This window comes from Canis lupus, chromosome 14, assembly GCF_048164855.1.
Source record: "Canis lupus baileyi chromosome 14, mCanLup2.hap1, whole genome shotgun sequence".
Taxonomy (NCBI): domain Eukaryota; kingdom Metazoa; phylum Chordata; class Mammalia; order Carnivora; family Canidae; genus Canis; species Canis lupus.
Window position 1 is genome coordinate 60256396 of NC_132851.1, and position 14964 is coordinate 60271359.

A 14964-nucleotide genomic window follows, 5' to 3' on the forward strand; every position below is an offset into this window, starting at 1 on the left:
TTTTACTTGCTCACAGAAAAAAAAGAATCAGAACTTTTTATTAGGGACAGAGGATAGAGAGTAACTTAACATTATAACCCATTTTTACTAGTTACATCAATAAGAAAGAGCACTAGAGAGCCAGGAGATACAAATATCAGTCCAAATATGCAAGTTGGACAGTTCCTGTAGATCTTTTCATCTGTTTCCTCTTTTGTAAAATAGATTATTACTCCTTTGCATAACTGAATGGATTGCTGTGATGATCATATGGACTATATAATAATGGGTATTGACGTATGATAGATACTATGCTAGGCTCCTAATGTCCTGTTGCTCTGATCCTCACAGTATCCACGGTATTCCACTTCTTCGGGGTGGACATTTTATTCACTTCATAGACGAGTAAGTTGTAGCACGAAGGTTATGTTCAAGGTTCCTCATCCATTAAGGAGCCTAGACTGAATTTCATTACAAAGCATTTAACATCATGCTGCCTCTCAAACTAAACTAATTCCATTTGATTGTGGGCTTCCAAAGGTTAGGGATACCTAATCACTAGAAACTCTTATCATCAGGCAGCCCGGGTGGCTCAGTGGTTTAGCACCACCTTCAGCCCCAGGCATGATCCTGGAGTTCCACGATCGAGTCTCACATTGGGCTCCCTGCATGGAGCCTGCTTCTCCCTCTGTGTGTGCCTCTGCATCTCTCTCTCTGTGTCTCTCATGAATAAATAAATAAAGTCTTAAAAAAAGAAACTTTATCATCTTGAGATCAATAGTAAACTCAGTAGATTTTCAAAAATATTTGTTTAATTGAATAAAAATGAGATAGTGACCTTAAACTCTAAATACAAGGTCAGCTAATAATTATGAAGCTAGTGATAAACTCAAAATCCTATTTCAGTTCCTTCAGAAATTCAACACAAATGATTGCTAAAACATAAAAAAAAAACTGTGCTAAATGCATTTCATTCAAAAACGTATTCTTTGAAATTAATTTTAAAATATTTGCATATCTCTATAGATATAAATATATACCTAGGGACTGATTATTGACATTGTATTTATAGATGACTCAGATTATACTGGTATGTTCAAAAGAGCTTATCAGAAACTAAATCAAGACTGTGATCTCTGCATTCTGAATACAAGTTTGATCTGTTAGGTTTGTGGCTGTGGGGCTGTGGTAGGAGTTCACAGGACCTATTGCTATTTGAAATCTTTCTTTTTCTCCAGGCTGCTTTTACTCTCAACTCAGAGCTTTGTTCTTCCGCCACTTAATAAACTCTCTTTAGTCTTTCACATGAATCTATGTTTGGTTTGTTTACCAGCAAAACTCTTTTTTGTAAGCTTTCATTATTTTTAAAGATTTTCTTTATTTGAGAGAGAGCACGAGCCTGTAAGAGCTGAAGGACCAAGCAGAGGAGGAGGGAGAGGGACAAGCCAACTCCTGCTGAGCATGGAGCCCTCTGCAAGGCTCGTCCCATGACCCTGAGATCACGACCTGACCTTACACCAAGAGTCAGATGCTTAAATGACTTAGCCACCCAGGGGCCCAACCAGTAAAATCCTTATTTTTCCCTGGTTAATTCTACTCAGTTCATATCATTCTCTCATGATTGAACACTTCTGTAATTTTTGTTAGAAGCACAGATGGATGTACATACAGAAAAAAACTGGCTATTGGTGATTTTAATTTTTCTGTCTTAGGGCAGTTCATGAGGCTAATGAAGACAATCAACAGAGTACACTTTGACTTCGTTTTCTCTTGCTTTCTTTTCCTCCAAGAATGATAGAATCTCCAGTTTGAACCTGATCTTAGATGCCATACACCAGTAAAACGCCACAATCACTAAAATGCCTGCATTCTGATCTCTTCTCACTCTCCCTCACCCAATTGTAGGTCCAAAATATAGTGTAGCTTTGGCTTGCTCCTTGCATTGCAGAGGCTTACCAGCAGAGCAGAATGTGAGGCCTTAAGAATAGATATGATTAAAGAAAAGCTTCCCTCCTCAAATTTGAATTGTTTTATTATTAATCAAAAGACAAACCTGAGAAAATTCAAGTATTTTTGAACAGAGTACCTAGATGCTCTCATGGTTTTTACAGAACATCTGCCTAATCATAGAGACAGGATATATTAGCAACTTCTCAAGCCAAATTTCTCAATTAATTTTTTTATTTCTCTATTTAAGACAACATGAAAGCACCGTTTCATAATATTTGTGAACGGCAATGGGTTTCATTATTCTGACTCACAAAATATCCTCCCCTTCTCATACAGAATCCCACTGAAAAAGTTCTATTTGGAAGATTTTTAATTGATTTTTATTTTTATTTTATTTTTTAAAAGTTTTTATTTATTTGTTCATGAGACACACACAGAGTGAGAGAGAGAGAGAGAGAGAGAGAGAGAGAGGCAGAGACACAGGCAGAAGGAGAAGCAGGCTCCATGCAGGGAACCTGATGTGAGACTCGATCCCAGGACCCCTGGGGATAATACCCTGAGCCAAAAGCAGACGCTCAACCACTGAGCCACCGAGGCATCCCTATTTGGGAGATTTTTTTAGATGACACCACTGTCATACACATACACATCACCATGTGCAAAAATATCAAATAAATAATGAAAAATGCTAAGTACCTGTTAATAATATGAGTGATCAGGCAATGCTTTTTTTTTAAGTGACTAACATTTATGAAACACTTGCTATGCCCCAGGTTCTGTGTACTTTACATACAGTATTATTCCATTTAATCCTTAAATAAGAAGCAAGAGCAGAGGTCTGGGGTCTCCCTCTATCCTTGGCCCCTTAACAGTGCACTCTCATACAGGAGCCACGGTAGTAGTAGTCATCATCATCGTCATCATCATCATCATCTTTATAACTCAGTGCTTTTAATACATTCACAAAATTGTACATTATCACAATTTAGTTCAACATTTCCATCATGCTAAAAAGAAACCCCATTAGCAGTTACTCCCACTTCCCCTGCTTTGTACATTTTTATATCTATTTATGGGGATTTTTTTGTCTCCCAAGTATGAAAACAGCTAAAAATTAAGACAGAGGAATCCCACAAAGAACAGTTAGGCATTTTTATCATCAAAAAAATCTATCGATATCGATATAAATATGTTTATATTTATGACCCAAACAATGCTAACACTTTATCCCAGATTTAAGTAGGCTTGAGCTACCTTGAGTCACTTCCTGACCCAGTTTTGAACCACAAGCTTGGGGCACCTGGGTGGCTCAGTGGTTGAACGTCTGCCTTTGGCTCAGGTCATGATCCTAGGGTCCTGGGGTCAAGTCCCATGTCAGGCTCCCTACAGGGAGCCTGCTTCTCCCTCTGCTTCTTTCTCTGTGTCTTTCATGAATCACTCACTCAATCACTCACTCAATCAATCAATCTTTAAAAAAGAAAAAGAACCACAAACTTGCTCCTCTTGGAGACCCTTTGCCCCATGGCAGGACGAGAGCAAAATATTCTCTTCCAGTAGGCTGAGCCCAGAGACGACAGAAAGGAGTTGAGTTGAATATATTGTCCTCCTAACTCATCCATCTGGGGAGGGGATAATTCACTGTCCTGCACTGTGCTAGATAGATCAGAGTGTGTCAGAGGGCAGCAGAGAAACAAGGCAGTGCACTATTGCAATGCCAGTAACAAGCACTTTGTATCATATGTGCAAAGAGGGAAAGAAAAGATTTCTGATGGGGTGGAAAGCAAGGTTTGTTCTCTGGCCTTTTTAAACTGCTTGACTCTGAGATGCATTAGATAAACATTGGGCATCTGGATTTCAGACAAGAAGAAGAATCACTTTGCCTAATTTCATAATTGCTCCTTTGGGGGTCATCTATTGGCTGATCCTTCAATCCTATGCCCTTTTGAATTGGTCTTTTCTATGTTAATTTGTTCTTGGCTCAGGAGGCATCAGCAGGTTCCTTATGGTGCATTATAGCCAGCTGTCAATTAGGAGGTAGGATGGAGTGGAAAGACCACTGGGCTTGGACAAAGGAACTTGACCCACGTTCCAGCTCTGCCCCTGAGGTAGACTGCTACAGTAATACTACTGATTTGTTCAAGCCGCACTGTATGCATTTCCCTTTGAAATGTGACTGTTCTGCTCTTCCATAAAGAGATTGAATTTATTTTTCTACCCCTTGAAATCTGGACTGTGTCATGCTTTGGTAAATGTGACAAAAGCAGATTAGAAAGTACTCGCACGTGGGGTCTGGCTCTCTCCTGTTCCTGGGAATCCTTCTACCAGCATGTGAATAAGTCTAGGCTACCCGACTGGAAACAAGACCCTATGGAGTGAGACTCCAGTTGTCTCAATGGGGGGTTTTCCACCACCACCACCCACTTCTCTGATTCTCTGGACACCGAGAGGGTGTTCAACAATTCAGCTCCGTTTTGAAACTATCCAGATGTAGTGCAGACTCCATAGCTAACTTAAGGGCTCAGTCCCACGAGACAGCCCTCCACTTCAGTCACCAACTGTAAATCCCAGGCCTCCCATACTTGTGACCAACTCACTAGACATCACGAATTCCCAGGGCACTTGCATGGCCTATTCCGTTAAACATCCAACTCTTGATTTTGGCTCAGGTCATGATCTCAAGGTCGGAAGATGGAGGGAGCCCTGTGTCGGGCTCTGGGCTTGGTGGGGAGTCTCCTTGGGATTCCTTCTCTTCCTCTCCCTCTATCCCTCCCCCTGCCAGCATTCTCTCTCTCTAAAATAATAAATATTTTTTTCTTTCTTTACTTGAAAGAGCACATGCATGCGAGACAGAGAGAGAGACAAAAAGAGAGAGAGAGAACAAATTTACAGAGAGAAAGGGAGAAGCAGATTCCCTGCTGAGCAGAGAGCCCACTAATTAGAAATCTCCTCAAATCACATTGTTCAAGAGTTTTTATGAAACCTAAATCTCCCAGTCCACCTCCCTTTTTCCCTAGAGGTGGGTGGGTGGGGCTGAAAATTCCAACCCATTAATCAGTTGTTCTTCTGGCCACCAGACCTATCCTGAAGCTATCCAGGGGTACCATCCTAAGTCACCTCATTAGTACAAATTCAAGTATTAAAGGGACTCATTAGGGATCCCTGGGTGGCGCAGTGGTTTGGCGCCTGCCTTTGGCCCAGGGAGCGATCCTGGAGACCCGGGATCGAATCCCACGTCGGGCTCCCGGTGCATGGAGCTTGCTTCTCCCTCTGCCTCTCTCTCTCTCTCTCTGTGACTATCATAAATAAATAAATTAATAAATTAATTAATTAATTAAAAATCGTTAAAAAAATAAGTAAAGGGACTCATTATGAATAACAACAACACTCCTGTCACTCAGGAAGTTCCAAGAGTTTTAAGATCTCTATGCCAGAAAGTGGGGAACAAAGGCCAATACATTCCTCTCAGTTCTGCAATCCCAGCTAAGACCCCAGGCAAGTGAGTGAGGCCACCCTAGACCAGTCACAGTGAAGTATACTCAAAATAATCATCTGCCAGCCACAGAATGGTGAGAAATAGAAAACATTTGCTATTTTAGTCCACTAAGTTTTAGGGTGGCTTGTTACACAGTAGAAGCTAACTAAAATAGCATCTTATCAGTCATGAAGAAAAAGGGAGAAAATAGTTTTACTAAGAACATGGGAAAGATGGTTGTTGTAATTCAAAATGAATTTAATCTTGAGCTTCCGGGAAGCCAAGACAAATAAAAACAAGATGGGTTATAGAATTGCCATTATTTGAGAAAAGAAATATATAAATTCTGAAGAGGTGACAAACATTTTATTTTGCTGGTCAAAAAAAAGGACAAACGATATGTCAGCATTTAAAGAGACACAAAATACCATAATATATAAAAGTGTCTTCACATTTCATAAGCAAAAGAAGTCATGTAATTCTCTTTTATTAAGCCTTAATATAAGTCAAGATAATCCAACATGGCATAAAAATTGAGCTTATTAAACCCTAAAGGAAGGAATGACCAACATGTCTATGAAACTGGAATTTTTAAAAAACATACTTTTGGAAACAGCTGGTTATGAAGGTCTATAGATGTGGAAGGATTTTATTCTCAAAACCCCTTTGCCATTCTTCAGTAATAGAGCCAGTCTTCATATAAAATGTAATTTCCTCTCATTTAAATAAACTTTCGCTTGAGTGAAATGAGACTAGGTTATTTAAATTTTTTAAACTAAAGAGTTGTATTTCCATAGCCCCATAATAATGCAGCAATAATGAAATGTTCACCACATGAATGAAATTCAGACTTCAAAGTTTAGCTCTGATGATGTGAAATTATTTTTATGACTATGAACTGTTCACATTGCCTTTATTTATATAAACATATACTGTTTCTAGAACTGAAACTATGAGCCATGTACACTGCTAAGTGCTTTACATTCACCAAGCCATTCAATGTAGATATTTAATGCTTGTCCTATCCTGGTCCCTTAAATGAGCCCTCTTACAGGTGCAAGCTTCCACTGAAACCTACAAAAAAGTCAAGTATCTTAAATCAATGGGGAAAGTTTAGAAAAATTATCTATTTAAACACAAATCAAATTACATCCTTACCTCTCACCTTATACTAAGATAAATTTGTGAAGGATGTGATCGAGTTAGATGCAAAATTAAGCCGTAAAATTAGGTGATTTATCTCAAGATAAAAAGGAATCTTGGGATCCCTGGGTGGCGCAGCGGTTTAGCGCCTGCCTTTGGCCCAGGGCGCGATCCTAGAGACCCGGGATCGAATCCCACGTCAGGCTCCCGGTGCATGGAGCCTGCTTCTCCCTCTGCCTGTGTCTCTGCCTCTCTCTCTCTCTGTGTGACTATCATAAATAAATAAAAAAAATTAAAAAAAAAAGGAACCTTATATCCAACAGCAATTAAGAAAGTTATAAGGAAAAATATTAATAGGAAACTAGTTGAATTTAGACCAATGAAATAATGCTTATAATTTATTTCCCACAGGAATATAAACATTATTGGACAGAGTTGAGAGGAACTACGCTTTTCTTTTATTCTGACAAAAAAAGCCCAAAAGTAAGTAGTTAAACATATTCAGCTGATTCATTTTTTCCTAATATAGACTTGTCAATAGTTTTATTCATTTGGGGTTTTCTGTCTTCCGAGAGTAAAGATATTCTAGTCAAAGTAATTCAAATAAGAACATTATGTCTGTGGGGGCTATCAGCTATAAGACCTATAAGATTCACAGTAAAATTTCCATGGCACCTAAGAGAAGGCATAAACTCATGTCTTTGCGTTTTTTCTTTCTGATCCCAATAATAGAAGCTTAGCTGAAATGTGAAAATTTTATTTCTTTGAAGATTTTATTTATTCATTTATTTGAGAGGGAGGGAGAGAGAAAGAGAAAGAGAGGGCACAAGCAGGGGAAGGGGCAGAGTGAGAGGGAGAAGCAGACCTCTCGCTGAGCAGGGAGCCCAGGGCTCTGAGATCATGACCTGAGCTGAAGGCAGAAGCTTAGCCAACTGAGCCACCGAGGCACCCCAAAATCTGAAAATTTTAGCCAGATACCTGGATACAACTTGTTTAAAGCCATGAAATAGCCTTAATTTCCCCCCATCTTTTTATCTTGTTGTAGCATGCAGTTATGATCTGAAAGGAAATAGATGACCCCCAAGGCCTTGTAATATAAAATATGTCACCATTTGATTTTCCTATAGGGAGACAAAAACATAAGTAAAAAAGGACTTCTAAGAGCTTAAGCATGAGAATAACAATAGATTCTGAGATTTATTTATTAGTATTCATCTCAAATAATTGACTTATATTTCAACTTCCCACAAACATTGACAACTGTGTATTTCAGTTTTTTCCACAAATAAAATGTATTTTCATGCCAAATGCTTGCCTACCTTGCTATGCCCATAGGGGATATTATGATCTAGTCACTTGTTTAAATATAAACATTTTGGTCCATGGATGTAGTAGCCCACAGTTCTTAGCACATCATTATTACATGTCCAGACCTAATGAAAGAAATGGAAAAAAGAGCCTTTGTGATGTATTCTATCTGCAGGCACTTTGGTACCATTAGTGGTAAACTAACCAGAAGTCATTAAAAAAAAAAAAAGAAAAGAGAAAACCACAAACTTAAAATGATCCAGAGTTCTGGATAGACAAGATTTGTATAAAGATGTCCCCAGATACCATAATAATTTTAACAAAACTAATTCCTCTGTTGTGCCTTCCAGCTTCCTACTGCTGTGAGCAAAGCTGTTGAAGCCCCAGCTTGTACCTTGTACAGTCACGTAGGGGAGAGTGCAGTTATTGCTGTCTGACCACCTGGCGGGAGGCAGCCCAGCTTAGTGCCTGCAGCCAGCTCTCCAGGGGGCTTATGCTGGTCCTGCCCCTGTTAACTGTGGGCTCTGGGGCTAGTCACCCAAGCTCTCTGTGTCTCAGTCTGGCAGGAAACAGATGACGTCTCCAGTTGGGCATTTTTTTTAAAGATTTTATTTTTAAATAATCTCTACACCCAATGTGGGGCTCGAAACCCCAAGGTGAAGAGTTCACGCTCTACCAACTGAGCCAGCCAGGCACCCCTCAAAATGGGCATTTTTGAAGAAAGTTTCATGAAGATGCTATATTCAAAGTGGTGGGCAGGATGTAGGAAAACCACAAGGGGGCGAACGGAACTCGGAGGCTAGTCACGATGCCCACACTATAAAGCCCAGGAGAGGAAGAAAAAGTGGGAGAACCGTGAAGGGAGGTGTACAAAGATGAGTGTGTTGAGAGGGTATGATCTCTGACTGAGGAAACGATCGCATAGGATGATAAATAGCTCACCCTCCTCGGTCTTCTGACCAGAGTCCAACCCAATGGGAAGTCAGAGGGTAAGAGGGTCCTTGATGTTGTCCTCCTCGGTCTGTCTTCTGGTACAGAGCACTGTGTGGTGAAGGGATAGAAATAAACCTAGAATACCACATGAAAGATCTTGCCCAACATGCTTATTTTCACATCTCTAAAATTAGGATGAAAAGAGTAGCCCAGGTCATGAGCTCAGCAAAAGGATTAAATGAGATGATAGTGAATGCAAGGACTGAAGAGAGCAGCTGACACTGAGTAAGGATTCAAGTATTTTATATGTAATATGTCATCTAGTTCTCATAACAACTCCGCGGAGTGGGTACTATTTTAATCATCACTGTAGTCAAGTTTCAGGATGCAGAAATTGTACAAGATTAAGCAGTTAATTAAAGGGGTATCATCCAGATCTTGATCCTGAGCTAGCATTCTTAACCATTATGCCAAGAAGACCATTACAATGAAATACTGCAGAATTGTCCATCTACCAATTTTGTTAAGAGAGTGCAAGCTTTAGGAAATGTTTTGGCTGAAAATGTCAGGAGAAAGCACAGAGATAGGATAGGTGAGAACTGGTGATACTCAGCTGATAGGAGGAAAGAATTTTAAGCTGCTTTTAAACATTTGAAAGGCCATCAGGAGTCATGTGAAAGAGTCCATGAATTTGTTTCATGTTCCTGCAGAGAAAGGGGACTGGACTAATGGTTGGAAATTCTCTGGAGGAAAAACCATGGCTTAATATGAGGAAATGCTTACTAGCAGGCAGCGTGGCATAGGAGGCATGAGTTTCATGTTGTTTGAGATACTCCAGTACAGACAGGATGGCTATATGGGGGGATACTCTGAAGGAGATTCAAACATCAGATGGCAGTAGATTAAACAGATGACCTTTAAGGCTCTTTTCAACACTAAAATTAAAAAAAAAAAAAAGATATAACTTCCTTTCTTCTAATCAATAGATCAGTTTATGGCTATCTAATTTGGCCACCTCTTCCTCTGTTGCTTCCTTCTTTGTCTCAGTAAAATTCACTTAGCTTGATCTAGACAATCTATCAGAAAAAGATTCTGTGTAATTTGAAATTCTGTCCTGTTTCTCTTATACTTTTCCTTCCATTTTTAACTGCTCTTTCTTCATTGAAAATAAATAGGTCAACCCAAATTGCCCTCAACTTCATCAATATAGGAATCAGTCTGGAAAAAAATTTACTTATTTTTATGCCTTACTTTATTCAGAAAAATAAAATAAGGAGACATAAAATAACATGGCAAAAATAAGTTATATTGGGCAAAACAGAGGAAAATAAAAAGAAGTCAAGAATGAGGCTAATTCAGGAAAAAAAAATTATGATGAAAACTCTACTACAGTTACTGGAGGTGGTTCTGATCTAATACTAAAAAGCAAGTCTGGTCAGTTGAGTACAGACCAGTCCATATATAACAATCGTTCAGAAGAAATATTTTTATTGTACTGGGATAAGATAGGAATTTCTTAATAGGATCCTCATAACCAGTGGCACATAATAAGCATCGAACAACGGCATTCTGGAAAGAATTATATGTATGAATATATGTACATAAGTTTATTATAAACATGACTGATATAAGGAATGTGTAGCACACAGTTAAAAAAATAGAATACACAATATTCTTTATTGTAATTTCCATATAAGCAAATGATTCTCACAGACTATTTTCACTGATTTTTCTGAACTCGGATCCACAGGCAACTATGTTTGCAGTTCAATCATGATTTGATAAATGGAGTTGTCCAATCTGCCATTTCCCTAATAAATGTATTGTCATTAAATATGACATTTCACACAAATATTGGCTGATATTTTTGTTTACATCAATGAATAAGAGGAAAGCAAAGCAATACTTATGCATATCAGAACTTCACCTATTTTTCAATGATGGGGCAAGATCTTTGTGGAGTAACAAGAGTTTTTGAATTAATGAAGAATATTTTGTCAATCTTTTGTTCTGTTAACAATGAAAAAGTTTCAGACAAAACAGACTTTAAAATTTCATCTGTATTATTAACATTTTCTCCTTTACTTTCTTATGTCTCAATCAGAGTCCAGCAAACTGTGGCCCTTGAGTCAAATTTTGCCTGTGGCCTGATTTTGTACAGTCTATCAGCTAAAAATATTTTTTTGACATTTTTAAAGTGTGTATTAAAATAACAACAACAACAACAACAACAAGAATTTGCAACAGAGACCCTGTGTGGTCCACAAAGCCAGAAGCATTTACTATCTAGCCTTTGCAGAAAAAAATAAATTGCTGGCCTCTAGGACAACTGACAATTGTAAAGTAATTGTAAAAAGTTTTAACAATTGTTAAAAATTATTAACAATTTTAAAGTAAATCAAGCCCTAATTTGTGAGGTTTGCCAATTTCCATGATGTAAATACTCCCACCATAGCTGATTTCAACCTATCAATGTGACCTTGCTGAATTGGGAAGGTACAGTACAAACAGAAATGAAGATGTAAATTACCTCGAGAGCATAGTGAATACACTTTAGTAATATAATTAGAAAATACTGAGTTTTGAATTTTAAGTATATTTTAAAAATAATTATATGTTTATATAATTTAATTTTTAATAATGGCTGTGTGTAGTTGCTGGCTTGCAAAATTCCTAGACATTAAAAAAATCAGCTTTTGCAAACCTGTAAGAGTCAGGTCCAGTGGACCACCACATAATACATTTTCCAAATGCCCTCTGGATTTAAAGGGTTGCAATGCCCAGTTGAAAACCAGGATATCATTCAAGGTATAAATCAGTTGAGAGGAAGAGATTACTTATATTTCCGCCTGCTACCTAATGTATGTTACCCCTGAAATAATTTAATGAGATTTCCTTTACCTTTGTAGTATGTTGACAAGTTAGACATAATAGACCTCACGTGCCTTACTGACCAGAATTCAACTGAAAAGAATTGTGCAAACTTCACCCTTGTTTTGCCAAAAGAGGAAGTGCAACTGAAGGTGAGTAGAAATTAGTTGGAAACAAGTTGTAGTTATAAATAGCATTGGCCCTTCACAACCCAGTGGCTGAGATAAAGAGGAATTATAAGGAGAGCTGCCAAGTCTTATACTTTGTTAATATTTCTTGCCTTGGGGGATCCCTGGGTGGCTCAGCAGTTTGGCACCTGCCTTTGGCCCAGGGCATGATTCTGGAGACCCAGAATCGAGTCTCATGTCGGGCTCCCTGCATGGAGCCTGCTTCTCCCTCTGCCTGTCTCTCTCTCTCTCTCTCTCTCTGTGTCTTTCATGAATAAATAAATAAAATCTTTTAAGAAATGTATTTCTTGCCTTTTGCCAAAAACTGCAGTTTTCTAAATAGAGATTTGAAAGGGTATGTTAACTTGTTTAGTATACAAGCACATTGAAACCATATCCTTCTGTCCTCCAACAAAGTCAGAGATCCCATCTGGTGTTTTTAAAAAGTCGTTCTTGAATTGACATTCACTGAGTTCCAGGTGAATCTGAGTCATGTCCAACACGGCACATGGTGAGTTAGACAAACCTGTATTTCACAAACCGAGACATATTTTCAAGGCAAGTTGGCCTATAGTCTGCAAAAATCAAAACGGGCACCGCTTTGGAAAAAAAAGCCAAAGGAACACCGGACACCTGTTCCCAATTATGGAAACTGGAGTATGACAACTAAATACAGTGTGTGATCCTGGATTGGATTCTGTATTAGAAAAGGAAAAAAAATTATAAAGAACATTATCGTGACAGAAAAACTTCAAAAAGACTGCGTTAGATATACACAGTTTGTGAAATATGGTATTGATCTCACAAAACTCTAAACTCCACACAAGCAGAGATTTGTTAAATCCATCACTGTACACCCAGTACTTACATAGAAAAAATGTTTTTGTTGAACTGACATTCAAAGTGGGCCAAGTAAAATCAACCAACAACTGTAGTAATAACATATAGAGCACACCTTGTAATTGAGTAAGATGTTGTTCTTGCAAGCACTGGTCATGAGCTGTATGTACCATTGTCTCTGCATAAAGTGGTTGCAGTTACTGGCAGTCAGCTGTGGTCTGGAGGCAGATGGTCCTCTTTCTGACCCATTGTCAGAAGGTCAGTAATAGCCTACCACTCCGTCATAAGGCCTATCCTATGTCATTCATATCACTTCATTTCATCACATAGGCATTTGATCATCTCACATCATCACAAGAAGAAGGGTGAGTACAGGATAAGATAATAAAATCTTTTTTTAAATTTTATTTAGAGAGACAGAGAAAGAAAGCACAAGTAGGGGGAGGGGCAGAGAGAGAGAGAGGGAAAGAGAATCTTAAGCAGATTCCACGCTGAGCACAGAGTCCAATGCAGGGCTCAGTCCCATGACCCTGAGATCATGACCTGAGCCGAAATCAAGAGCTGGACACTTAAAAGACTGAGCCACCCAGGTGCCCTAGTACAATAAGGTATTTTGAGAGAAAGACCACATTCACATAACTTTTATTACAGAATATTGTTATAATTGTCTTATTGCATTATTGTTAATCTCTTACTGTATCTAATTTATAAATTAGACTTTATCATAGGCATTACGTATAAGAAAAAACATCGTATATATAGAGTTCACTACTGCGATGTCAGGCCTCCACTGGGGGTCTTGGAATGTATCCTAACAGATAAGGGGGACGACTGTATATAGGAATCACTTGTACTTAGGAAATCTAGGCCCTACCCCTAGCCCGGGGCCCTAGAATCTTTGTTTTAAGCAAGCTTCCCAGATGATTCTGAAGCAGGATTGGAATCAGACACTTAGAGTTGAATTCTGGCTGTTTTACTCATTAGCTGTGTAATCATAGGCAAGTCGCTTAACCTCTTTGTGCCTTGGTTTCTTCATCCAGAAGTCAGTCTTTACCCAGATGTAACCTCCTTACTGAGACCTACCTCGACCACTTTGTTAAAATTGCAACCCTTTGCCCCTCCCCTAACCTCTCATGCCATTCCCAGTGTCTTTTACATTGCCTGCCATACATTTTATTTCCTTCTGATGCTATAACACTTGCTCACTATTGTATTTATGATTCACTATTCCTTGCTAGGCCCCAAATTTCATCAGAACAAGGATTTTTGGTTTGTTCTCTGACATAAACCAGTACCTAGAAGAGTGTCCAGCACTTAAACGCACTCAATAAATATGTTAAATGAGCAAATCTATGAAATAAAAATTTTAAGACTTTCGAAGAGTTGCCATGAAGATTAAATTAGTTAATATATGTGAATGTTTAGAACAGTAGATGCCTCTTATAAATACTTAATAAATGTTGACTATATTAGTAGGATTTAGAGCTAAGAATTGCAAATTTTTAAGGATTAACTACATTGGTCCCAAACTTACCTTGTTGTCCCAAACTTAAAGCCAGTCAGTGTTAAATACCAACAGGGGGAATCAACCATTAACTGACATATTTGGAAATAAGTGTCCTAACATTTACATTTTTTTTTGAGTTAAGTAAATTTATATAATTTTACTTGTTTATTAAGCAAACAGAATAAAGCTATATTCTTTTGACAAAAAGAAAATAATACTGAAATTTCATTACCAATACACATTAACAGTTTTAAACAAAAAGGAAAATGACTTGTTTCTTCCTTTCAACTAATTTAAACTGCTTTTAAAAATTACAACTGACTTTTTAAAACGATGTGCTTCAATAGAAAAATATGCATTGTGTCAATTGTGTTGGGTTTTGATGGCTTATACATTTTGAGTCTTATAAAACAATCATATGAAATTCTAAAGTTTTTGAAGTTAATAAAAGTGTTAACAATCATTCATGTCTTTTCTTCTTTATATTTTTGTCTTCCTATCTAGACAGAGAACACAGAAAGTGGGGAAGAATGGAGAGGCTTCATTCTTACAGTAACAGAGGTAGGTAGGAAGGACATTACTTGTGATTGATTCATTAATTCAACAAATATTTACTGGACATTGGCTATGAATCATATAGAGTGAAAGGAGTCAGAGATACAAGAATTGAAAAGGAGAGGTATAAACTCTTATACTTACTCATGAAATTTATATTTTTATCAGGTGGATGGAAAGGAAGAAGGAAAATGAGAAAGATGATTTGAAATTTTGATAATCATAAATAGAAAATAAAC

General features: G+C 38.0%; 1 protein-coding gene and 1 long non-coding RNA gene across 10 annotated transcripts in view; one reads left to right on the forward strand and one right to left on the reverse strand.

Annotated features, from left to right (window-relative positions):
- Window positions 1–14964, forward strand: part of STAP1 (signal transducing adaptor family member 1) — a 57107-nt gene that overhangs the window by 13248 nt on the left and 28895 nt on the right. For 8 of the 9 annotated variants that reach the window (XM_072775233.1, XM_072775239.1, XM_072775236.1 and 5 more), the window contains 3 exons: window positions 6956–7027; window positions 11695–11808; window positions 14675–14731. In XM_072775233.1, the coding sequence (XP_072631334.1) occupies window positions 6956–7027; window positions 11695–11808; window positions 14675–14731 (243 nt within the window). Of the gene's footprint in view, window positions 1–5470; window positions 5496–6955; window positions 7028–11694; window positions 11809–14674; window positions 14732–14964 lie in introns of those variants that run through there. The other variant, XM_072775238.1, reaches the window with a different exon arrangement.
- On the reverse strand, window positions 7730–9698 carry LOC140604152 (uncharacterized). The gene is made up of 3 exons (XR_012007179.1): window positions 9569–9698; window positions 8795–8893; window positions 7730–7977 (listed from the first exon to the last, which is right to left on the reverse strand). It is a non-coding gene; the product is annotated as an uncharacterized lncRNA (long non-coding RNA).